The following is a 23,563-nucleotide window of genomic DNA, read 5'->3' on the forward strand; positions in this document are numbered from 1 at the left end:
GATAGTGGCCAGCTGAAGTCAAGGTGGGTGGGTGGGAGGTTGACAGGGCAAGGGTAGACAAAGGGCTTGTCAGGGATACGAAGCGATCGGTGGCATCAGCGGGAGGAAGATTCATTCGCAACCACAACGCTTGCAATTACTCGTACAAGGGTAAGGTGTTGTATACTTGCCTTGTCTGACTTCCAATTGTAAGTAACTTTCAGCTGCTGTCACTTTTACACGAGTGTCGATACAGAAAGGCCCCCGTTCTACGCGCGTATTGGTCGCCTTTCGTGAGGCAGCCTTGCAACCCTGGCAGGACATGTCAGATCCTCGTTTTCCTCTTCTTCAGCTTGACTCAGCTCCAGCCTTTCCATTGCCAAAGGCTTTTTTACTCCAACGTTTCGACGAAGATGCAACAAGGCGATATACGATGAGAACTGAAACTCGATTCAGCTAGACGTGCTTGCTTCGTATTCCGTCGTGTCTTTGTGGTTCTGTTATGGAGAAAGCTTTGTCTAGGTTCAAACAAGATTCTCCCTAGAATTCAACTCAGAGCATTGACAGCAGCAGATTTCCCACCCATTTTCAACTCCATACGCCTTGCAAAATGTCGCTCGCTCAGCCAAATACTCGAATGTCCAAAGACGGCCCAAATGACCAGAACGCCCAGAGAAGACCCAAACGAACAACTTCAAGAAAAGAAGTCACATATTCAACTCCAAATCCCGATTATTCCTCCGGCTCATCTCAACGGTCAACCATCGTCCAAAAACACCAAAACATCGAAATCCTCCTGGACGACAACCCAGTCGTCGTCCTTATTCTTCCCCTTGCCCTCCTCATCCGCCGACTCGGACTCAAGGCCATCGTCCTCAAGGCTGACGTCCTCCATCAGCTGAGAGAGCTCCGATATGGAGCACTGGGTGGCCTCTTCATTCAGCCCTATATTCCTCGATATCAGTGACAATGTTTCACTCAACATTTCCTTTCTAACGTCACAGTTGCCGAAAGACATAAAGCAGGAGCTGAGCTGTCAAAGAGTATAAACTCACCAGTGACTCCCTGCGTCCTGCTCTCCCCCAAATATCGCGCCCGCAGAGCCTCTCTCCCAGCCTGAATCCTCGCCAACCACCTCTGCTGCGACGCCTCCTCCTCGGCAATCTTCGCCGCCGCTCCAATGAAGGCTTTAAACGGGCTGCTCTCTCCCCCACCCAGCATCAGCCATCAAACCCACCAAGACAAGAGAGAGAGAGAGAGAGAGAAACTTCCAAGCAGGAAAAGGAGAGAGAGGTAGGACTCACGCAATCAGTTTCCCCGCGCCCTGTTTGCCATCGCCATGGCCAAGGTCCGTCGCCTCCTTGGCCCTGGCGCTCGCCGAGCCGGTTCTGTTGTCTCCCCGACGACTGCTCTCTGATGCGGTCGACGGGGAGGCGGCGGGATGGTTGCTCCTCTTTGGAGCTCTTGTGTGCTCCGCGGGGCTCTTGTACCGTGATTGTCTGTCTGACATGGTGGGTGTATGGTACAAGAGGATGAAATTTGAGCAAACAATGTAGATGGATGGAGATGGGATATTGAAAGGGTGGCAGGGAGGGGAGGAGATCAGAAGGTCTTTATACCACGGAACGAAAGTTGTTGAGAGGCTACTCTTCTTTACGTTAACGTTGTTTGCGTGCTTGCTGGGAGGAAAGATATGGACTCGGGAACTTCATGTGGTTGGGAGATGGATATCCTTTCCTTGGACTTGAACTTCTTTGGCGTGCTTCTGGAGGTTTCTCGGTCTGATATTGCATCGCTACGGAGTCATTGCGGCCGGTTATCTAACCGAACACTGAATCACGGCCGTTTCTGGCTTGAAGCGGTCCAGAAATCAAAACCAGTGGAGGATACCTACCACCAAGACGGTAACCGAGGGCGCACTTCATTGAGAAGAGCATCGACTACTTTACTACCTTTGCTCACATACGGCATCATTGGTGCGAGCTTGACGCTGTCAAGAAGAAAGAACGGAGCTGCTATGAATATGGTTCCTTATCAGGGCAAGTTCCTCCTGTAACCGACTTGTTCAGGCTTCTTCACCTCGCCAAATACAGATCCACAGCTGAATCAAGAATAGATTAACCTCGAGAATAACCTTCAGCCACAGACCCGGCGATGACTGTTTTGGAGTTCCCCTTCTTACCTTTACCGCAAAGAACATTTCTGGAAAGAAAATTTGCCGAGCTGTCGACTGATGAGGCCAGGAGAGAACCTAACCCACAATGGGAACAGAAAGAGCGAAATGGCAGTAGTGGTTGAAAATAAGAGAACTTAAGGGGATGGAGACCTCTCCCGCCTTTGTTGGGACACAGCACGTGCTAAGATCTGTGATTCACGGCCTTAACATAGACCTTGTATCGGGAGACCTCAACAAGGTTGGTCACATAGAAGCCACTCTTGCTCACGTCCAATTTCGTGTCCCTCACGTACCCAGTAACACAAATGACGATCCTACTAATTCACAGCAAACATCACATCAAGAGAGCCCAAAGTATTCCTCATCAGTCAGAACCGTAGATTCAAGAGTCGTCTATCTAGTATCTAACACGGCAGTATTCCTTAACCATCTGCCAAATCATCCCCATCATCCACAGAATTCTGTATGGCTAGCCCGGATCATTAGACATAAACCTGACCCGAGCCACATCCATCGTCTTGACGTTGCGGAGCTGGACATCCTCTCCTCCTCTGTGTCTTCCACGAGAGAGGGAGAGGACACTCCGGTCTTGGCTAAAATAGCGAGAGAAGGACGGGACAGGTACCGCCCCAGTCCGACTCTTGCCGAAGAGGCTCAAGAATCAACTACTCGCGCAGCGGGAGGGACCACTCGCGAGGGGCCGCAGCATCGACCCAATGGTCATCACACGCGTACCCCTTGAGATCACAGCATCCAAGGCCAGCTTGTGTGCTGCGATTCCTAAGGGACGCGGTGGGGAGGGATGATATAGAAGCAAGAGAATGTGCTTGTATATACATTACCACACAACAACATTAATGTGTGTTTCACCGAACAGAAGCAGGCGATGCAGGATCATGATGCAAACCGCCCGAACCGTCGTGGCGGGGAATAAACATGTCGGCGACGTTCTTCTCCAGAACGGCCTCCTCATATCGTCATTATCATCAAGCATGGTCCAAGAAGTCTCTCACGCAACAATGATTCCGTTGCGGCGGGAAGCATGGGGGGAAACCTCGTAGTCGTACGCCTCGTCGTCGCTGACGTCGCTCGCGCAGGAGGAGCTGTCGTCGTAGCCACATCGGGAGCCGCCACAGTCGATCTTGACACGCTCGCCCTTGCGGGTGATGCCGTAGCGCTCGCAGGTGCAGGAGCTGCAGTCTGAGCTGGGGGTGCTGTAGCCGGAGAGCGAGGAGCTGGGCGAGGAGCTGTCGGAGCGGTACGAGAGGCTGGAGCCGTTGGACGAGACGGGCGAGGTGCTGAAGTCGGTGAGGACGTCCTCGTCGAGGCCGGTGCTGCCGAAGCGGGCAGTGAGCTCCTCGAGCTCCTCGTTGCCGTAGTAGTCGGACTCGAGGATGTGCTTGGTGGCGTGGGGAGACATGGGCTTGGGGGCCTTGATCTGGGAGACGGACAGGGGGCGGCCCTTGGGGATGTCGACGGTGAGGGAAGCACGGTGGCGGGACGACTTGCTGTCCCTGGAAGAGCTCTTGCTGCTTGACTTGTGGGACTCGGTGACGTCGAGGATGTTGAGCTCGCGGCCGGTGGTGGGCTCGGTGGTGGACTCAACAGAGGGGTTGTGGGCGATGTGGTAGCCGTCGATGATGTAGTAGTACCAGTATCGCTTGCCAGCCTCGAGCGTCGAGTTCTGGAATCTGAAGGTGCCCTTCCAGGTGCCCGACTTGGAGGTCTTGTCCTTGGCAAGGGGGAGCTGGCCGACGTAGTTGTCCCAAGAGCCGAGGAGGTGGACGGTCTTGACGCCGGAGGAGACGCGGAGAGAGAATGACAGTTGAACAGCAGACATGTTGATTAGTGTTGATTAAGTTGTTGTGATGAGGGAGATGCTTGTAAGAGGTTGACGTGATTCTTTGAGCAAAGATTGGTAACAATGTGTGTTGATCGCCAGCGAGCAAGTAAAAATCCACAGTTCTGTTTCTAGGGAAAGGGGTATCAATTAGGATGCCGTGAATGTGTGAGAAAATGCAAAAATTAATGGTTCAGTGTAAAAAATTATCTCGTCTCAAGCTGACCGGCAACTGAGATGTTTGATGGTGTAGTTGACAGGTGAAGGGTTTGTGTGAGTGAGGACGAGATATGGTATTAGAAGATTAGGGGGGAGACCAGCTCCAGAACAAACAAACAAAAACAAACAAGGGGGGAATGAAACAGAAAGGTGGATTTGAAGTTGGCAGAACTTGCTGAGGAACAGAAAAGAAGAAGACGAGATGAACGGGTGTTGGCCGCCTTGATATATGTTTTGCGAGGCCCAGCGAGAGCCCGCGATGACGGCCGACTTGGTCCAACCGTGTGCGGCCCATGTCTGGAACCTGATCCAGAGCTGCAACCTCTTGCACCTGCTTGCCTGGATCTGCCCTTGCCAGCGGGCCAATAACGCGGCAAAGTCACACACCAAGGCCGCTTCTGCATGCACCTCACTCACCAGACAGGGGTCGGGCGGTTAACCACCTGAGTGGCGCCCATCCACCATCCACAGCGCTGCCGGCGTCTAGATGCGGCGCTTGATTGGACTACTGCCAGCAGGACTCGTCACCCTGCAGACCAAGGCCGCGGGGTCTCTTCGTGCTCTTGGTTGGCTCATGGCCTGATTGCCAGCCGTAATTGCGTCCTCTAGCATCCCGTTAGTTTCCCTTTGAGGTCCTTTGAGGGAGAGGGCGAGCTGGTCGTGATTCGCCGGAGCGCTTGCGGGTGGACCGACGTGGTATTTGGCCCAGCCGACAGGTGCATATAGGCGAAGAAACAAACAAACAAACCGGGCTGGGACAAAGGCTAGAGCTGCAGCGCTGCTTTTTGATCACACAATGTCGGTGGAGGCGCGGAGAGTTGCAAAGCTTAGGTAGCTTGGTCCTACTACTTGTACAAGGATGCGGACGAAGGAGTTGGTGAATATGCACCTATCCAGCGGTACGCAAGTATGCCATGTCCAAGTCATGTTGGAGATGGTGAATCACCGGAGAAGCGTCGACGAGGCTGAGAAGTCGATGTGTATCTTGTAGAATTCCCAGTTGGTCGATGGGTAGCTAAAGAGATCGACTCGCCTGCTGGTACCATGCTTCTTGGTCTGACAGAGGGCTCCCCGATCCCAGCATTAGCAGTCAAAACGAACAAGCGTGCAACCTCGGCATCTATGACCAGAAAACAAGCCTTCCAAGGGTCCGAGTCTCCACGAGGGACAGAATCTGAGAAAACAATGGATGCTGATTGACAAATGGCTAATAATCGACAGGGTGTCGCCTTCGGTATTGCGGCTTCTTCGTCTCGTATGGCATACGCCTGGTATTATCATCCTCTCGGTTGCAGGTGTCGATATCGAGCCCAAATTCGGTTCGCTCCATCGGACTTCCATAGTTAAGCCTGAGAAATGATGTCCTCATGATATCTTGTACAGTGTCCCGTTCCCTCACTCCAAGCAGCAAATCAGCCCTCAACGCCTTGAGTATGCTCTTCCTGAATTTTCAAGGTATATCCTCTTCAACCCTCCATTTTCACGTCCGCACTGCTGTCCTTTTGGTCGGCTCCGCGGATATACAACACGTTGTTACACCTACATCGCCATCGTCAGCACATCAACATACAAACTCGTGACAGACAAGCGGTATCGCGTGCCGCTGCGGCAGCACCCTACCTGATCAGGACTTGGCCCAGCTCGCCCGTCAACTTCTCGTTCAAGTACTCCTCGGTGTTGGCCAGCTGGAGGTTCATGTAGCTGTCGATGGACTGGAGAGACAGCAGACGCGCAATTAGCATCATTCGGGGCAGACAATCGCCTTCTCCTAAAGCTGGAGCTCGACTCACCACCAATCTCCCCTTGTACTCGGTCTCTCCCCACTTGAGGCGCACAAGGACCGTCTTGTCGACGAGGTCCTGCAGCATAGGCCGAGGGTTCACCGGCACGAAACTCATCTTGTCTGTTGGCGTCGAAGGTGTAGAGGGTTTCTGGCTGGAGGCACGCGATCGCAAGGCTGAAAGTTTCGTGACGAGAACCAATGCCACACGGGAGAGCAGACCGCCCCACCAAGTTCCAGGTCCGGCTGAATTTCGGCTTTCCGAAACTAAGCCTGAGGTGCACAGTGAGGATAGCGACATCACCTCGATAGGTGCATATATCTGCAAATCCCCAACTGTCGTCAACCCCTGTCTCCAGCCGCGCTTTGTCACATCACTCCATCATCGAGGGCCCGGTAAAAGCAGCGACAGGCATTTCCTTTCCACCTCATGGCTCGGCCTTCGGACGGGCCTCTACGCGGCCGGTTAATGAGCCCAACCACGGCTTCATCCGCATCTCCCCGTCGCGGCCGCAGCAGAAGCGACCAACGTGTAAGCGTGATACGATGTACTGCACGGCGTTGATTCGCTTGGTGCCATGGAAGAAGGAGGATTGTTTCCCATGGTCTCATGGCCTCCGTCGCATCTCTCTGCCGTCATGGCCCACAGCGAGAATCATCGATCTCCCTTTGAGCGGCGTTTATCAGTATACCTGCCGGTATCCTACGAACAAGGACACGATACGGGTGAAGACTCGGCACTCCCAAGTCCTGCTACGAAGAATGTACGTAGTACTTGCAGAGAGCCAGGCCATCGCCGAATCCTTCTGCGGCCCATTATGGCGACCGCCCGACGGTTGACTGGAGTGGCTCCCTGGTGCCTTGTGCTCATCCGCAGCCGTCTTCCTTGCATCTATATTTCCCCTCCTCTGTGTCATGCGTAGAGTGATGATGCTTTGGAGTACGAAGTACGAAGTACGGGACTCAATTTCCATTTGTCATTCCATTGCCGTCGTCCTCTCCATTGGAGGCATTTCGCATGACTTAACCTATCCCTAGCGCCGGCGGCAAAAGCCTGCCATATCAAAGCCTGCGGACAACAACTGTGAGTATCACTTCGGACCACCAAGGAATATTGGCTTGAGCGTGACGAGACCATACCCATCTACCACCTGTTCAGAGAAGACGGCTACCTAGTGCCTGCATCGACAGTAGGAACAGCGGAGAATGTAGGTGGGCTCGCCGACAGGACTATCGATCTGCTCGATATTGCAGCCAAAGGAGGCCTCTGCGCAAGAAGTGTTGCGGCAATACTCTCTCTGGTTGATTTCCTCAATGATCTTGGCAAACCTTGCCGTGACGCGAGCAGTTCCAGTCTCGGCGTGCTGGCGCATGGCGACGAGCTCTGCCTGCTTCTGGCCCTGGTGACGCATGATTTCGGCAGCAAAGTCGCCAACGAGGTCGGTCAACTCGGGGCATCCGACCAGATCTGTCATGTTCTGAGCTGCGATGCGCGCCATGGAGTCGTGCAGCGTCTTGTCGCCGCTGGCGCCGAGGGCCTCTTTGGCAGTGATCATGAAGGTCTTGGGATCCCAGTTGTCCTGGAACGCCTGCTTGACCTTCTGGGTAGCGAGGTGGCCGAGGGCCTTGACGCCGTAGTAGTCGGCGATGGCATTCACACGCACATGAAGCACGGTGCCTGGGGTGTCTTGATCAGTGGTCAGAGGACCTAAGATGCAATCAAGTCAGTAGAGGTGCCTGGGAGGACTTTGCACCACGTCTACAGTACGCATAACGAACCTTGAGTCTGCTCCTGCGCCGGCTGAGGCTCCTGAGGCTGGCGGTCATAGTCTCCCGTGTAGAGAAACTCGACCAGGCGTCTCACAGTCTCGGGATCGAACTGATCTATTTTTATCACGCCGGTGCGGCCCTCCTGGTATCCACACACCGTCCGTCAGCGTCTCTCCTCTGATTTGCCGGGATTCACACACCCTCTCGTCTCTCTCTGTCTCTTCCCTCTTCTCTCTCTTTGCTTACCTGAAAGTCGCTGTTCACAGCAGCGAGAAAGACGGGCGACTGCAGGCACGCAATGACCTTGTGCAGCTTGAACTCGGTACCCCGGCAGACGACAGTCAGATCCGAGAATTGGCCGGAGCGCAGCAGGTCGCGAAAATCAACGCCTGCGGTTGGAACCGTCGCCATCATGGCGGAGGGAACTCGAGTCAAGGCAAGGGGTACGAGGTACAAAACTGTGGCTTTCACCAGGGTCTTGGCGCGCTAGAGTCAAGACGGCTTGGGGTTGGTGACATGGAGAGGGGAGAGGGAAGGAGCAAGGGTGCACAGATGGCTGGCGCTACTTTCTCCACCCGTTGTTGTGATCAGTGACGCGGGGCGTGATTGGTGGATGGTGTATGATAAGCGGGACTGGAGGATTTGCCGGAATTATTCCGGAGCTAGTCCCGCAGTCAAAGAGGTGAAGGATTCTGCACGCTTTTGGAGGTTCACGGATGAGATGCAGCTCGAGTTCATCAGGCGGGTAAATGAGTGAAGATTGCCACTGTAATTCTGCTCAGTGAATTCACCAGATTACGTGAAGCTTCACGCACAACTGCCAAGACGCGATACGGAAGATACAGAGATTACGATAAGGCGCGGGTCACGTGAGTTTTTGCCGGTTGAGTCACTCTTTGTCTTGGTGGTTGTCTGTTCTCGCTCCGTCAGACGAAAACGTATCACGACCAGCAAAGGCATCAGATGTATAAAAAGCAGCGACCTCTTATCCACTGATCCAATTGAGGGCTACTTTTCTAACATTGGCTTGACAGACTTTGAGCAATTGGATAGGTTCTCAGGCTGGTGAATTGGGCATACCCATATTGGCAAGCAGGAAGAACAAAGAATCATCTTGTTATCATAACTCCAGCCTATAAGACAAAAAAACAAACAAGACATATTCTCCTCCAAGTTTTCACACCCTTCGGTGTCACAATGAGCTCTCCCCTCACCGTGGACCCGGCACTCATTGCCAAAGTGACCGACTACATCAAGGTCTACATGTCAAACTATGACCCCTCCCACGACTACAGCCACATCAAGCGCGTGGTGCACCTCGCCCAAACGATCCAGCCCAGCGTCCCCAACACGAGCCGCGACATCGTCACCCTCGCGGCGCTCCTCCACGACGTCGGCGACAGAAAGTACCTCAAGCCCGGCGAAGACGGCCTCCGCATGGTCTACACGACGCTCGTCTCCCTCGGAGCGTCAGAGGAGCTGGCGGAGAAGATCCAGACGATATGCCTGGGCGTGAGCTACACGAGCGAGATGAAGGACTTGGCGCGCGTGCGGGAGCTCATCGAGGAGCATCCGGAGCTGGCGGTTGTGCAGGACGCGGATCGGCTGGATGCCATTGGGGCGGTGGGCATTGGGCGGGCGTTTACGTTTGGAGGCGCCAAGGGGAGGGCGTTGGGGGATTCGATTGGGCATTTTGATGTGAAGCTGGTGAAGCTGGAGGGGCTGATGAAGACGGATGTTGGGAGGGAGATGGCGAGGGAGAGGACGGAGAGGATGAGGTTGATGCAGGAGTGGTGGCGGGAGGAGACGGAGGGGGTTGAGGAGGAGGCATGAGCTCTGAGCTGATATAACACGAGATAGAAATTAGAGAGCATGTATGCTGAACTCCAGGAGGATGGTGATCAAATCTCAACATGTGATATGCTTCGGTTACCCTGTGGTGATCTACCTTTCCACAGCGGGCCAACAACGTACGCAAGTACGTATTTTCAGCCGCAATGTCTTTTCCTCCATTAATGAGCAGAAGATTAGAATGATATGCTTCAAGGCATCATCCCTCTGGTAGACAGAACGCTAGAAAAAGTTGAGGCTCTCGGTTTCTCACCCCGTCTCTCCCACATCTGATCTGGGGTAGTATTCCCACGCCAAAACTCACGCCATCTCGGGACAATGCGATTCATACATTCATACCAGAGCCTCAACAGCGAAAGAAACCATCAAGCAACGCATATCAGCTACTAACACCAAAGAGCCGGCAATTCGCCTGTTGGACGCCATAGACAGCGCCGAACCTCCTCACAAATACCCACCGGCCTGTCTGCGGAGTAGTGGATCCCCATCATTTTCTGGGGTTGTTATTGAACATGCTGCAACGCAGCTTGTTCCCGAGTCAAGAGATGATGGCTGAGCCTTATCGTTAGGCTTCTTGATTCTCTCAAATTATGTCCCGTTTTGTAACGTCGATATGCGGGTGTCTTGGAGGACGAGATGACTCAAACTCAAACTGCCACGTCTTCAACATGCAGCTTGCATGATCAACTCCCCGATCCTTCACGCCCATCAGCCACATTTCACGTGCAATCCTCTCGCCCGTCATCCGATATACGAGTCATTGCCACGCAGCAATCGCCATCACCAGTCACTGCATGCGTAACACCAAAGAGCAATCAAATTGCCAAAAGTTGATGCCCATCGTTTTTGTTTTGGCCAATCCGAAATTCGCCAATACTTTCCGGATTGGGCAATTGTAGGGAGGGGACTTGTACCTTTTATCTTTACCTCTTCATGTGAGAGATGCTAGCTTCATGCTATCCATCTTCCCCAAGCCACATAAGCTTTGGCCCGAGAGCCGGTGCTTTGGAGTCATCTGTTTAGTGGAATCATCCTAATACTGCTTGTCTTTTTGCCGCAAGTTGCTTCGAATTTGGAATATGTGGGATTCCGTCTTGATTAGAATACATGTAGTCGGGTCGTCACCGAATGAGAGGTGGCGTTGTGCCTTTCATTCCACTTCATGGTATCAAATCACACAATCCCGGGGAGCAGCAAACACAGCCCAAGTCACACTACTATCTCCCCTTTCCCCCCCAGTTATTGCACTCACACACCCCTGCTTTCTCTCCTCATGGGATCTGCATGCCAACCAGTCCGGTAACCTGTAGCGTGGGACCGTTCTTCTCAGCCCATCTGTTCCCCCTCCCCCACAGAAGAAAAGGCACCGCAGATGCCACAAACGCCTCTCTCACGGATAGAAAAAAGGCTTACCTGAGGCAGCCCTAATGATCAAGTCAGCCTACCTCGGAAACTAGAACCAAAAAGACAAATTCCGCGACCAAATCTCCCTCGGCTTCTTTGTGCCAAATCATGCCCTCTTTTTGGGCACATCCCGTCAGCCCTAACGGCAGACTTGCCATCAAGGTCTCCAGCGGAATGGAGCGGCCCCAGAATCTCGGAAACGTGAGTCAGTCTATCCGAGGCCGAGGACATGTTGAGGGAGAGCGCGGGATTCCGATTTTCTGGGGACGGCGTGGTAGGGGAAACGTCGGTATTGATTCATTAATAACGAGGGTAGCTATGATGGTGTATTCGTTAGCTGCTGGGATTGAGGAATGTCTTTTGCGTCTCACGTCAGGAACTCTGCTGCCCAGGGGAGGCAACAACGTCAATTATTAGCCTCCCATTGTATATCAGCAGTGGCAGCAGCATGCAAAGAGGGGCGTGCATGTGGAATTACAGAGTGAGAGAGAGCCCCGAGAGCCAGGATTGCCTTGGCTGGATCTACAACCGGGTCCGACTCCCGGCAGTGGTGCTGCGTTGGTCTGGCGTTGGGCTGGGGCTTTGCTGGGGGGGCGGAGAGTAAGCAGTGAGCACGGCCTTTGCGCGAGGGAGGCCGTGAACCTTGAGGGGTGAGGCGAGGCTCACGAGGTGGCGGCAAGGGGGAAGGCAGTATATATATATATATATCTGACCCTGGACCGCTTCATTGCATCCATTGTTGGATGATTTGCTTTGCCCGTTTGCTTCCTAAATTATCCTGCGCAGAGTTGGAGCTGGTCATCGCGAGGTCCCAGCCATACATGGACGACACATCGCCATCACTACTCACTCCCTGATTCACGATACCCTTTCCGCCATCCTGAACGATATAGTCAATACGAACAACACAACTTCCTCACCTTGACGGAGTTATTTCTTCTCAACCACACACCTGAACTCACCTAAACCCTCAATCTCAACATCTCGCGATCAAACCTCCACCCACCAAAATGGACTCCCTCCCCTTCGAGCTCATCACCCACATCCTCGCCCACCTCCCCCATACCGACCTCCCCTCCGCCCGCCTCACCTGCCACGCCTTCAACGCCGCCCTCGCAAAACCCACCTTCTCCACGCTCGCCTCCTTCATCGACCCCGCCGTCGCCCAGCGCACAATCGAGCACCTCGCCGCCGACCTCCGCCGCCGGCCCAAATCAATCTGGTCCCCGGGTTGCTCCGTCCCGCGCGGGCTTCCCGTCCCGGAGAGCTTTCTCAATGCGATGCGTTCTGCGTTGAAGGGGGCGGAGTGCCCTTGTCATACCGCATCTTATACTTCTTCTGCCCCGTCGTCGTCGTCTCCCATGGCCCGCTCCTCTTCCATCTCATCATCGTCTTCTTCTTCGGCAGACAGCAGCGCTGCATGGAGCGACGGCGAAGAGAGCGACGCAGGCTCAGACATTACCATGTATACCGACGGGGAAAAGCTCACGGCGGACAACTTTGGGCGAAGCATTGGCATGGACGAGGTCACGGAGGACGTGCTGCGGCAGGCGTTGTTCCGGTATGCGCTGTACTTGAGCTACGTCTATACGGGGGAGGGCGAGGCGCCGCAGCTGTGGGTGATGAATTCGAAGAAGTGGGCGCAGCAGCGATGATTTTGTCTTGAGGCATGGTGGTTTTTCTTTGTATGGTATCTTCGGGCATGTTGGTTTTCCTTTTATACGGCATCACTTGCGGCTTTGGAAGGCGTTTATACTACATTCATATACCAGACATACCAGACAATACAGTAAATAATATACAATTCTCGATCAAGACCCGGTCAAGGCAGCGAAGCATGAAACGCAACAGTTCGCAAGGGTAATAGTATATTCCGTTGCTCAAGGCATGTAGAAAGGTATAATGCGTAATCTCCGTCATACGTCGATATCTAATAGTAAATAGCAAAAAGGCAAAACAAGCAAACTCCCGTGTCCAACATTAGTCCCCAAGGTATAATATTCCCCCTCCCTTCATGGCTTTTCGCTTCCTTTCCCTCTTGCTACCACGTTATATGTACAACCACTCGCAAGAGGGAAAGGAGTCCGAGAAAGAACATGACTGTCATCCATTGCCTTCCCCGTAGATCCCCCAAGATCAATGAAATGGTTTCTCGTCTCTCTTCATTCAGTCCGCTCCAGACAGTTCATAAACATGCTCACATATTGTGAGAGATAGAATTCAGTCGTAAAACGTTATTCCACTTGACAGAGCAAGGAGCCCAAGCAAGGCATGCTCGCTTACAGGAAGCAAGCGGCAACGAGACCCATGACGGCCAGAGCACCGGTGGCGTGGTTGGCAACGGCAGCGTTGGTAGGGACAGTGCTTGGGCCGGTGCTGCCGCCAGTGGTGGTAGGGCCAACGGGGGTGTTGGTGCCGCTGGGAGCGGTGCCGTTGCCGCCAACAGGAGGAGGAGGAGGGACACCAGTGCCAACGGGGGTGGTCTGGACGGGAGGAGCAGGAGCAGCAGTGGAGGTGATGGTAGGGACGGTGCCGTTGGGGGTGGAGTAGACGACGGTGGTGGTGACAACCACGGAGCTCTCCAGGGTGGTGGGAGCAGCGGTGGCAGAGGCAGTGAAGCTGGGAGTGCACTCAGAGGCAGCCAGGGTGAAGGAAGGCTGGGCGTAGACGACGCACTGTCATGAGAATGTCAGCTGGAGGTCATCTATCAAGGCTGATTGGGAGAGAGAAAGGACGTACGTTCTTCTGGCAGGCAGCATCACCAGCCAGCTCGGAGCTCTGCCAGCACTCGGCAACACCGCCCTGAGGGGGGTATCCGGCAACATTGTCGGAGCATCGGCCGGCAGTGCCAATGCTGTTGCCGTCGCAGCGGACGATGATGTCGCCGCCCATGCAGTAGGCAGCGTTGGGCTTGGCGCACGACACCTTGTTGGTGCCCTCGGGAGGAGCCTGGGCGCTGACGAGAGCGGCGGCGACGGCGACGATGACGGCAGAGGTCTTCATTTTGTCTGTTGTTTTGTTTCTTGCTGTTTTGAGAATAAAACGGGCGTGGGGGATGAGGATGATATTAAGATATTAGGCGGATAACGTGTATAGCAGGCTGTTGAACGAGAGTACAGCTGACGCTGGGCTTGGTAACTAGCGAGTGTAGTATAAGATGTTTGGAGTTTTGGTCCGGAAGCAGAAAGTCGGACGACGTGTGCGAGGACAGGACATGATTATATACCAAGTGTGCCAATGTGTATGCCTCGACAATACGAGGTTGTTCTCTTCGTCTTCCCAGCAACCCAAGCCAAACAAGGCACATGCAGGGAGGCGGCCAGGGTCCCCCTCGAGTGCCGGGGATCCCAAGTGGTCGCCAGGTGGTCTCCAGGCGCTGGTGCTGGTACGGGCTGCGGTACCTGCCTGTTGGGCGTAGCGGCGGCCGAGTGACAAGCCCCCCGTCTCCCTTTTCCCACCTCTCCCACACACTTGTGCTAGGACCTGCCGCTTGGCCGCCCACGCGGTACGTCGGTCGTATGTTTCCTGTGCTGGGCCGCGAGTAGCCTGCTTGTACGAAGCACTCACGGCGTGTTGCTGACCAAGGTGCATCGTGTCACTGTTAGCCCATCGCAATGGATCCCGTATGCGTGCAAAGGACGATCCGAACTGGGGACCTCGTCTGGTAGCAAAACCGGGGGGATTTCTGTAGCATCTGTCCGTATGCCGGCTCAGGCCAGTGCAGAGACAGCGAAGAAAGGGAGCATGCAGCAAGAGTCGGGCCCAACCGTCAAGGTGCTAACCAGGGGTCCTCTGGTCGTCCCACCAAAGGCCCCAGCATCCGGTCTCTAGCTGAGTAGCGATACCTGGTCCATACTTGGGCCGACAGCCCATCGCGATGTCCTGGCCTGTCTGTCCGCCATCGCAGCTGTAGTCGGGGGTAGCGGTACCTGGCCAGCCACGCGTGGCTCGGATGCGGTCACGATGAGAGGCGCCAAGAGAAGACATTCAGACGGTGGCTAAGTGCTGTGCAAGCGCCGGGCGCCACACAATGCCGTCAGTCACTCGATCTGAGGAATTCGCATGGGTTGGAGAGAGGGAAAAGAGAGGGAATTAAAAAAAGAGATGGCGAGACAAGAGAAGCAAATACGAGCTTTCCTTCCGCTCTATTCGCTGGCCGAGGCCCCGAGCATGGCTAGCAGCCGTAGTAGCAGCGAGGAAAGTGCGGTGGTTGCTGCTTTCCCCCCATTTTTCTGCTCGCTCTTCCCCTCTTGCGCTCGCAGCTGACTGGTCCTGACCCGGCAGCGGCTAGTCCTATTCAGGCAGGATGAGGCCCGTCCCGGGCTGCCATTGGCTCACATTACGTCATGGCGCGCAATGCCCCCCGGTTTTGCATCTCCACGTTTTCTGTTGTCGGAAGGAAGGTGCTGTTCGGTACCTGGGCACGTACTCGTACGAGCTTTTTCCCTTTGCCTTTTCTTCGTCCAAGGACACACGGAGAATCTTTTCCAATCTGCTTGGCCTCGTCTCGAGCACCAGACGCAACGTTTCGCCGTACAGTGTGAACAGCCTCATAGTCGCGATCATCGGATCCCTGCGACGCCCCTCATCACACCGACGATCACTGCTTGAACACAGGGCAATTGGGCAAAGGGACCCCCACATATCGCACTGTGTTCCATTGATGATGGTGAAGGCAAAGATGAGGTAGGATAGAGGGAGGCTGAGAGGGCACAGCAACACGAACAAAGTAATAAACCAGGGAATAATCAGCGGCGTCTCCCATCCACAAACGACGGATAGTGACGCCATTGGCTTCCAAAAAAAGATCTCTGCTCTCCATCTCGGCCCCAAACTGAACAGATGAGTGTAAGCCAAGCCTAATCCATCCGCCGGCAATGAAAAGTTCACAGAGGCCAGAGGCAACAGGGCATCCATATTGATTACGCCCTCGTATCGGTCCCGTTTTCGAGCAAGGCGAGCTGTTTTCACTCGAGGCTATGATGCAGCCCGTATCAATAGCGCGGTGATGAGAGAAAGGTCTGGGCACGAGACACGACTGGATTCAGAGAGAGACAGAGGGACGACATGTCACCATCACATGGGTCGTTGCTTGTCGCCTCATCACCAGCAAGGCGGCACTGCCCACGGAAAGACATGTGTGAGAAGGTGCTCGAACGCACAAGCATCACATCGACAAGCGAACCTGATCTGGGCATTCCACAGACGACACAAGATGATGGCGGCGATACACGTGTTGCAACCGCTCGAAATTGCCGGCCCAGCCTGCTTCGATGGCCTGTCAGACTCTTAATCCTGCTCCTCCTAGGGCACAAGAGCACATCTATCTGACTGAGGCGCCCAGCGTCACAGACATGGATCCCGCTGACAGGATGCTGGGGTTCTCTCCGACATGCCGCCGCTTTTTTTTCCTCCTGACGTGCATCGACCGGTGTGGAATCTCGTGCGTTCCCCTGCTGGTTTTCTTTTGTTTCCTGTGGGAATTGCCAAGCCTCTGGGGACGTGGGAATACGATCTGGAGGATGATTGAGCTTCTTTGACTCTCTCGTGACTTTGATTTTTTTTCGCTTTGTTTCTTGAGCACCCGGAATGTCGTGGGACGGGCCGCCAAGAGGCGGTGATGTGACAACAGGTATCACAGAGCCGGGGCAACCCTTTTCTTTTCATGACGGGAAGCAACCCGGCATGCAGATATGACTAAGACGACCAGACGATGACTGTAGCGCAGGAACAGGCCGATAAGGCAATACACGTAAAGTGAGGATGCGCATAAGATGGAAAAGGAGGATAGCCAATGGACGAGATACGGCACGCTCAGCCAGAATATTAGGCCAAAATATGATAACTTTCACATACGAGAAGAAGAGCCCAACCAACCTATTTTCCCGTCTTTTCTCTTTCAGATTCTTCCTCTTTCTGTCTATTTTCGCCTCGTATTTCAAACATACACGATGGAGAAATGGGTAGAAGAGAACGGCAAGCTTTTTTTATTGAGCGCAGTCCTGGCTGCGCTCATACGGCACGTACGACGAATTACGAAGACATTACATGCAAATGATGGAGATGATGCAGTGCGCTGCACGCCGTACACGCAGTGCTACTCTTTTCACAAGCTATCTTTCCGACCTTTGAATATGATTTTCGCAATCCTGTTACATGAGGAGACAACCCACGTTGTAAGTTTGGAGTGGTCTGGAGAAGAGAGAGCGAATCGTGCAGGTCCTCGTATTCTCACTGGGGACAGCCCGGATCAGGAATCTGGGTGAAGAGATGGAATCAACCAATAGCCCAGCGGCCGAACAGATCGACGAAAGCCAAAATCCCGTATCTCTGAACGGGTAAAACTTGACGAGATGCAGGTACAAGACGCCCTGGACAGTGCTTTCGTACGGTACAGGCACATTCACGCAGACCGACATCCATCCCTTTTGCGCCCTGGAAAATCGTTGAACAAGCGGCGGGAATGTCGCCTCGCCCGCGCCCCAGACTACTGCGCGTTTGTGACCCCCTGTTCTGTGGACAAGGGCTGGAGCTAGGCTATGCAGCTTGGGCGGGAGAAGCGTTCTGTGCTTCTTTTTCTATTCCTGACTCGGGCAGGATAAGCATCCCAGGATCTTTTTCTTTTGCTTCTTTTCCTGACTTCTGGGGAAGGATAGATTGGATATGGAAGTCTGCAGTACGAAATAAACTGTGAGAGACCTGCCAAATGAAGATGCCCCAGAGACAACTTGTACGTATATGACTTGCCCTGAATGTATTGGCGCATGGGGGTTTGATAGAGAGCTAGTATTTCTTGCCGCTCCCTGAATCCAGGAGAAGTCTCTCCGCGCGGGTTCAGCGTTCGCCGATCTGGCTTCACCGCGATCTTCAACAAGGAAAGTCATAAGCAAATGGAGCAAATCAACACCTATCCAATTGCTCCGGCCAATGGCCCTTTTTTTTTTTTCCCCTTCCCAACTTTTTTTCTGCCCCTGACTAGCCCTGTTTACTATCCAGTGCTTCCCCTGACCTTCGCTCAAGACCACCCCCCTCCCTCAAAAAGCCAGCCTCTCGTGCTTCCACGGCCTCTTGCCCTCGCCCTCGCCGTACGCCGTCGTCGGCTGGTAGTCCCCTCTAATCTTGTACTTGTAGATCGTCAGCCCGTCGAGGCCGACCGGCCCCCGCGAGTGGATCTTGTTGGTGCTGATGCCGACCTCCGTCCCGAAGCCGTACCGCATCCCGTCCGCCAGCCGCGTCGATGCGTTCCAGTAGACGCCCGCCGAGTCGACCCTGTTCATGAAGTGCTCCGCCTCGGCGCCGTCCGCCGTGAAGATGGAGTCTGTGTGGTGCGAGCCGTGCGCGTTGATGTGCGCGATGGCCTCGTCCACGGAGGAGACGGTCTTGACGGCGAGCGTGAGCGAGAGGTGCTCCGTGTCGTAGTCCTGCGGGGTGGCGTCCTGGACGGTGCCCTCGGGGAGGGGGACACCCGCGAGGGCGGCCTTGCTGGGGCCGTCGAGGCGGAGCGTCACGCCCTTGTCGGCCAGGGCGGCGGCCACGCCGGGGAAGATTGTGACGAGGGCCTGGTCCTGGACGAGCAGCGTCTCGACGCTGTTGCAGGCGGCGGGGTAGCTCGTCTTGGAGTCGACGATGGCGACGGCGGCCTTGTGCTTGTCTGCCGTGGCGGTGAGGTAGATGCTGCAGAGGCCGTCGGCGTGGCCCAGGACGGGGATCTTGGTGTTCTCCTTGATGTAGCGGACGAGCTCGTTGGAGCCGCGGGGGATGACGAGGTCGATGTTGCGGTCCTGGCTGAGGAGCTGGGAGATGGCGTCGCGGGTGGTGACGAGCTGGATGGCTGAGTTGGGGACTTGGGTCTTGGAGAGGGCGGAGGAGATGACTTGGGAGATGGCGATGAAGGATTCCGTAGACTCTTTGCCTCCTGTGACGGTATTAGTGAAGTTGTCGGGTTTCGTAGCATGTATACGAGGGAGAAGGAAGCCTACCCTTGAGAATGGCAGCGTTGCCGGACTTGATGGCCAGACTGGCAATGTTGGCAATGACTTCGGGACGGGCCTCGAAGATGATGAGAAGGACGCCAATGGGGCACGATACCCGTTCGAGGATTAGGTCGTCGTCGAGCTTTGTCCGCAGTTGAGTCTTGCCGACTGTGTGCTTGTTAGCATTTGACTTGCTTTCTAAGTTTGTGGCTATCATGGCAATATCTCACTCGAGATTGTTGCCTCAGCCACAGCAGAGGACAAGACGCAGTAACCACGCATGTTCAATACATGGCATGACCACCACCAATCTCATGAATCAAGCAGCAAAAAGACTTTCAAAACATACCCGGATCCTCCAGGTCCCTCACATCAAGGATCCCCTGCAGCATGTCCTCCCACTTGCCCTTCTTGCCCAGATCCAGCCTCGACACCAGCGCCTGGCTCAGCGTCCCGTCCGCCGCCGCCTTGCGCGCCAGCTCCAGGTCGCGCGCATTCGCCGCCAGGATCTCGTCCTTGGACGCCGTCAGCGCCGCGTGGATGGCGTCGAGGGCCTCGTTGCGGGCCGACGCCGGGAGCGAGGCGAGGGTGAAGGAGGCGTCTCTCGCGGCGGCGGCGGCGGCCTCGGGGGAGCCGTTTGTGAGGGACATGTTCTCTCTGTGCTTGGATTCTTTCTCTCTCCTTTTCTTTTCCTGGGTTCGTGAGATGAATCCCGTGGTTGATATGGGCGTCGAGTGTGAGGTTGAGGTATGAGATCAAATCATGAGCTTATGAGAGCGGGTACAGTCAGATCTGATTTTCAAGCTCCGATCGGGGCCCACGCATTGCCTAGTCCGGTAATCAGTCATCAGAGGGCCGACAGAGATCGCACAGGCGACACTGCTGTATAAAACATCACCATTGCTTGCCAAATTTTGTTGATTGTCTGACGAAAACATCGACAAAAAGTCTCTCCTCAACATGTTCTTTTGACGCTCTGCTTAGCCGTGTTTGTTGTGCTGAATCCACGCATTTTCCTCCTGCGATATCGGTTCCGCTCAAGTCCCGTTTAGCATCGACCAACGAATCTCCAACCTCAACACAGGCTCGATGCAAGACTACCAACAGTAGCCCCTAAACTGCATCAATTTGGCTTGCGAATCTCTTGTTCGTTTGTTTCGTTGCAAATCCTCACTTTAATCTCCCGTGGTCGCCATCCACGCAAGCTTGTCCCTCTGACCGTCTCCCTCGTCGACTTTTGCCCACTCACTTATTATTGATGAATCCGCTGATTATCTCCATCGGAAAATCACCTCCCTCACGGACAAGCAGACGAAAGGCCTTCTTCTCCCATAGATCTCCCAGGTGGCCGCGCACAACCTGCAGGATCGCCTTTCTCATCTCGTAGCCCAGGCCGGTTGCCCCATACACCTCTCGTATGCAGTCGACAAAACTCTCGCTGACCCAGAGGTGCTTGATCTTTGACTCGAAATTGTGCAAGGCGTATTCCCTTAGGCCCTCGACTCGAAAGTAGTCGGCCAACTGGTAGACGCGAATGTCTTTGATGAGTTCGTCATCGTCGGCTGGAGGGATACGGTCAGCTTTTCCGAAGGAAGGACAGCGAACAGCGTACGAGGTAAGGCGACGAACCTAGTGGGAGCAATGGCTGGGCAGGATCTTCAGAGTACTCTCCTCTGTACATGTACTCAAAGACCCTCCAGTGCGCATGCATGCTGCCCTCGCTGTACCCAAACTTCTTCTCGGTGGCTTCCTTCATGGGAGACCTCAACGCTGCCTTGAAATATTCGCTCTGCGCCGAGAGCACGATTGCATGCGCCGGAAGCTCAACACTGCCCAGACGGATCCTGACGTCTGCATAGATCTTGCTGTTGAAGCACCTGCGATGCGGTCAGACTCCATGATGCTCTCACAAGGACGGGTCGAGCCAGGAGCGTACATGTGAATCGCCCAGAGAAGGGTCTCGGAGTGCTGATTCTCTTCTTCCTCTGTACCCGTCATGGCGTCGTCGAGGGTGTGCTGAGCCGACAAAGTACCCAACTTTTACTACGAGGCAAATATGGTAGGTCGCTTCAGCTCCTCAAGGCATGGATGCTGGTAAGGCGGATGGAGAATGAAAGTCGAGTCAAGGTGAGGATGGGAAATTCCGCTTTGACGAGGCAGATCACGGGACTGGATGATCGATGGCCCAAAGCTGGAGCAGCTGGCACCGTTGCTCCTTCCTCCCCATCCTGATCTACCCTCTTGCCAGCTTCAACCCCCAGAAATTCTCCTCAAGAAACTCAAAGCCACCTTAACACTATACCTTGCGTATGGTCGACTTGCCATCATACATAAGGTATGAATGCCCGAATAAACCTTCAGAATCGGGACAATGGCCTGTTGATTCACCGTTCGAAGGCCATCAGTGGGTTTCTAAAGGCCATTTCACGACAAGCCCGGACGATGTATCAAGATGCAGACTTGTGCCAAAGATCCTGAACTCCTCCTGTCTGAACACGTCCGTCGATGCAAGATAGCATTCTTTGGGCGGCAACCTCACGCCCTTGCACAATCTCCAAGTTTTGCAGTGATTCGTGACCAAGCAGGCTATTGTCAAAATTCAAGTCCGCCGCACACCTGTCCGAAATCTCCTGCAGCAACCTCCTCCTGAAAGACGCAGATCTCACGGTGAGCATTGCAGAGGTCACCCGAAAGGGATGGTACCTTTACAAGTCTTTGCTGGACTATTTGCTTCTGTCGACTGTTCTTTTTTCACATGGCCCTTTTGCAACTACTTGTGCTTTCAGCAATGCCAGCATTACCAACGATATCTGACCACCTATGGATATGTTCAACGGCCCCTCTACACAGAGCTCTGGGGACGATAAACACAAGCAATGCCATCTTTAAGCCTAACTCTCAGCATATCGTCGAGTTTGTGCTACGCAGCCTCGAGGAATTGCATGTTTCTGAATTGGCTAGCCTAGGAAAGAAAGGCGTTAAATATGTATCTCCTATTCAAGATGTAACACAGCCGTCTGACGGGCGGCACGATGATGGGCTCCTACTTGTACAAACGCCAGCCGAGGGTTGAGTTGTCCGAAGAGCCCAAGTCTGGTCGTTAGGCATCAAATTGTGGCCTTGGACAAGCACCTCTTCTGACGAAGCGATGCATCAGCCAGTCACGTTGCCGCCTGCTTCTTTAACTCATGGTGACTTGTTGGTATTTTCTCATGGCTCTTCCAAAGCCTTTATTCCTACAAAAGAGGGATCGTGTGGGTAGCTGGGCGAACTCTTAGGCTCCGTCTACTTCATTGCGCGGCTGGAAGAGAAGACAAACGGCGCCGTGACACAAGCTGAGGGAAACTCCCAAGGTCATTTGTTACCTGGATTGAGCTTTGAGCCCTCTCACGGTCAAAGCTGTGCTTCATATTGACCGCTGATTGCTCTATTCTTGAAGGCCTCGTCAAGAAGAATCACACTTACACAAAGCTGAGGTGACACGAGTAGATATGCTTGTCCTGACTGGACTATGCCTCAAGTCCTCGACCTACACGACGTGCTGACTCTGTTTCCACACTCCATCGACGCACTCCATAGCACAGCATACAGATCGAAGCGTTGCAAAAGACCATCAGTCTTCAATTCAACTCCAGCTTGCTCAACTCATCTCAACCACTGAAAGCCCCGTGCCTTCATCTACAAGTTCAACCTCCAACACGTCCAATCCACCCCAACTCATGTTATGTACCCCGAGTCCCTCAACTTGCAATTTACCCCCAATGATTCCGTGACTAATGGCGTATGACCACCAACCAACTGGCTTGCCAACCAATTGTCAGCCTCTTGACCTACTGCCCCACACGGACTGTAGGTGGAATCCATCGAAATCTGTGATGGCCTTGATTTCCTTGTCCGGCTAATTCCCAGCGGCACGCCTTAAGCGGTGCCCCTGCATGTGCGAGGTGACTACTGCAGATTTGCTGACTGCCTGCCATTTGCCTCCGAGTTGGCTGCATTCTCTTGTGTTACTGGAAGAGAACGAACGATGAATCTCGTCATCATTGTTGACTGACTTACATCAACATGTCTGTAGATAGATACGGTACTGATACAACCAATCTCAGCAATAAGGCACCAACATCAACCAGACTCTTAACACCAAACTCAACCCCTATACAACCAGAGATCCAGCTAAGAAAAGCACGATCTTTGCCTCCCTTCTTATCGTCGGCCCCGTCCACGGACCTCGGCCCTGGAATCCAAGCCGGCGCGTATCCGAACAAGGCCCACCGTTTACGGAGAATGGGCAATTTTTCACCGTCCTCGTAACCAACAAAGGTGCAAACGAACATGGGGGGGTGGGCATCGAAGGAGGGATCGAAAAATGGAAATCCTTGGTTCCATCTGATTGTTTAGTTTGTTGCCTTTGAAGTTTTTTTGGTTGCTGCATGTCATCATCGTTGTGCTGCTTCAAATACCCTTGTGCTTGCTCTTTTCACCGTCCTTCGTTTTCCTCTCCCCCTTTTCTTTTTTCCTGGAGTGTGCTTGATGTCTGGTGACGGAGGGCTGATGTCGATTTTATCTTCTTC

General features: G+C 54.0%; 11 protein-coding genes across 11 annotated transcripts; 3 read left to right on the forward strand and 8 right to left on the reverse strand.

The window, feature by feature from the left end:
* Positions 1-589: 589 nt before the first annotated feature.
* Positions 590-946, forward strand: CCMA1212_003173 (uncharacterized protein; the record flags this gene model as incomplete). Its single annotated transcript, XM_073700529.1, has 1 exon — positions 590-946. The coding sequence occupies one exon, from the start codon at positions 590-592 to the stop codon at positions 944-946; it is 357 nt and encodes a 118-aa protein (XP_073561729.1).
* Positions 737-1,489, reverse strand: CCMA1212_003174 (uncharacterized protein; the record flags this gene model as incomplete). The annotated part of the gene is made up of 3 exons (XM_073700530.1): positions 737-924; positions 1,035-1,177; positions 1,284-1,489. 3 exons carry the CDS (start codon positions 1,487-1,489, stop codon positions 737-739), a joined length of 537 nt encoding a protein of 178 aa, XP_073561732.1.
* A 1,675-nt stretch (positions 1,490-3,164) lies between these two features.
* Positions 3,165-3,995, reverse strand: CCMA1212_003175 (uncharacterized protein; the record flags this gene model as incomplete). The annotated part of the gene is made up of 1 exon (XM_073700531.1): positions 3,165-3,995. One exon carries the CDS (start codon positions 3,993-3,995, stop codon positions 3,165-3,167), a length of 831 nt encoding a protein of 276 aa, XP_073561731.1.
* Positions 3,996-4,211: 216 nt separating this feature from the next.
* CCMA1212_003176 (uncharacterized protein) lies at positions 4,212-4,457 on the reverse strand (the record flags this gene model as incomplete). Its single annotated transcript, XM_073700532.1, has 1 exon — positions 4,212-4,457. A coding segment is annotated over one exon (246 nt), but the record flags the coding sequence as incomplete, so codon positions are not given.
* Positions 4,458-5,830: 1,373 nt separating this feature from the next.
* CCMA1212_003177 (uncharacterized protein) lies at positions 5,831-6,112 on the reverse strand (the record flags this gene model as incomplete). Its single annotated transcript, XM_073700533.1, has 2 exons — positions 5,831-5,926; positions 6,005-6,112. 2 exons carry the CDS (start codon positions 6,110-6,112, stop codon positions 5,831-5,833), a joined length of 204 nt encoding a protein of 67 aa, XP_073561733.1.
* Positions 6,113-7,166: 1,054 nt separating this feature from the next.
* CCMA1212_003178 (uncharacterized protein) lies at positions 7,167-8,848 on the reverse strand (the record flags this gene model as incomplete). The annotated part of the gene is made up of 4 exons (XM_073700534.1): positions 7,167-7,672; positions 7,774-7,906; positions 8,011-8,222; positions 8,845-8,848. 4 exons carry the CDS (start codon positions 8,846-8,848, stop codon positions 7,167-7,169), a joined length of 855 nt encoding a protein of 284 aa, XP_073561735.1.
* A 113-nt stretch (positions 8,849-8,961) lies between these two features.
* Positions 8,962-9,597, forward strand: CCMA1212_003179 (Uncharacterized protein; the record flags this gene model as incomplete). Its single annotated transcript, XM_073700535.1, has 1 exon — positions 8,962-9,597. One exon carries the CDS (start codon positions 8,962-8,964, stop codon positions 9,595-9,597), a length of 636 nt encoding a protein of 211 aa, XP_073561312.1.
* Positions 9,598-12,029: 2,432 nt separating this feature from the next.
* Positions 12,030-12,674, forward strand: CCMA1212_003180 (uncharacterized protein; the record flags this gene model as incomplete). Its single annotated transcript, XM_073700536.1, has 1 exon — positions 12,030-12,674. One exon carries the CDS (start codon positions 12,030-12,032, stop codon positions 12,672-12,674), a length of 645 nt encoding a protein of 214 aa, XP_073561620.1.
* Positions 12,675-13,298: 624 nt separating this feature from the next.
* On the reverse strand, positions 13,299-14,027 carry CCMA1212_003181 (uncharacterized protein; the record flags this gene model as incomplete). Its single annotated transcript, XM_073700537.1, has 2 exons — positions 13,759-14,027; positions 13,299-13,694 (listed from the first exon to the last, which is right to left on the reverse strand). The coding sequence occupies exons 1-2, from the start codon at positions 14,020-14,022 to the stop codon at positions 13,299-13,301; spliced, it is 660 nt and encodes a 219-aa protein (XP_073561621.1). The 5' UTR covers positions 14,023-14,027.
* A 4,026-nt stretch (positions 14,028-18,053) lies between these two features.
* Positions 18,054-19,642, reverse strand: CCMA1212_003182 (putative gamma-glutamyl phosphate reductase; the record flags this gene model as incomplete). Its single annotated transcript, XM_073700538.1, has 3 exons — positions 18,054-18,934; positions 18,999-19,160; positions 19,342-19,642. The coding sequence occupies 3 exons, from the start codon at positions 19,640-19,642 to the stop codon at positions 18,054-18,056; spliced, it is 1,344 nt and encodes a 447-aa protein (XP_073561622.1).
* Positions 19,643-20,237: 595 nt separating this feature from the next.
* On the reverse strand, positions 20,238-20,990 carry CCMA1212_003183 (uncharacterized protein; the record flags this gene model as incomplete). The annotated part of the gene is made up of 3 exons (XM_073700539.1): positions 20,238-20,554; positions 20,622-20,869; positions 20,929-20,990. The coding sequence occupies 3 exons, from the start codon at positions 20,988-20,990 to the stop codon at positions 20,238-20,240; spliced, it is 627 nt and encodes a 208-aa protein (XP_073561623.1).
* Positions 20,991-23,563: the final 2,573 nt, after the last annotated feature.

Source organism: Trichoderma ghanense (assembly GCF_004382785.1).
Source record: "Trichoderma ghanense strain CCMA-1212 chromosome Unknown scaffold_2, whole genome shotgun sequence".
Taxonomy (NCBI): domain Eukaryota; kingdom Fungi; phylum Ascomycota; class Sordariomycetes; order Hypocreales; family Hypocreaceae; genus Trichoderma; species Trichoderma ghanense.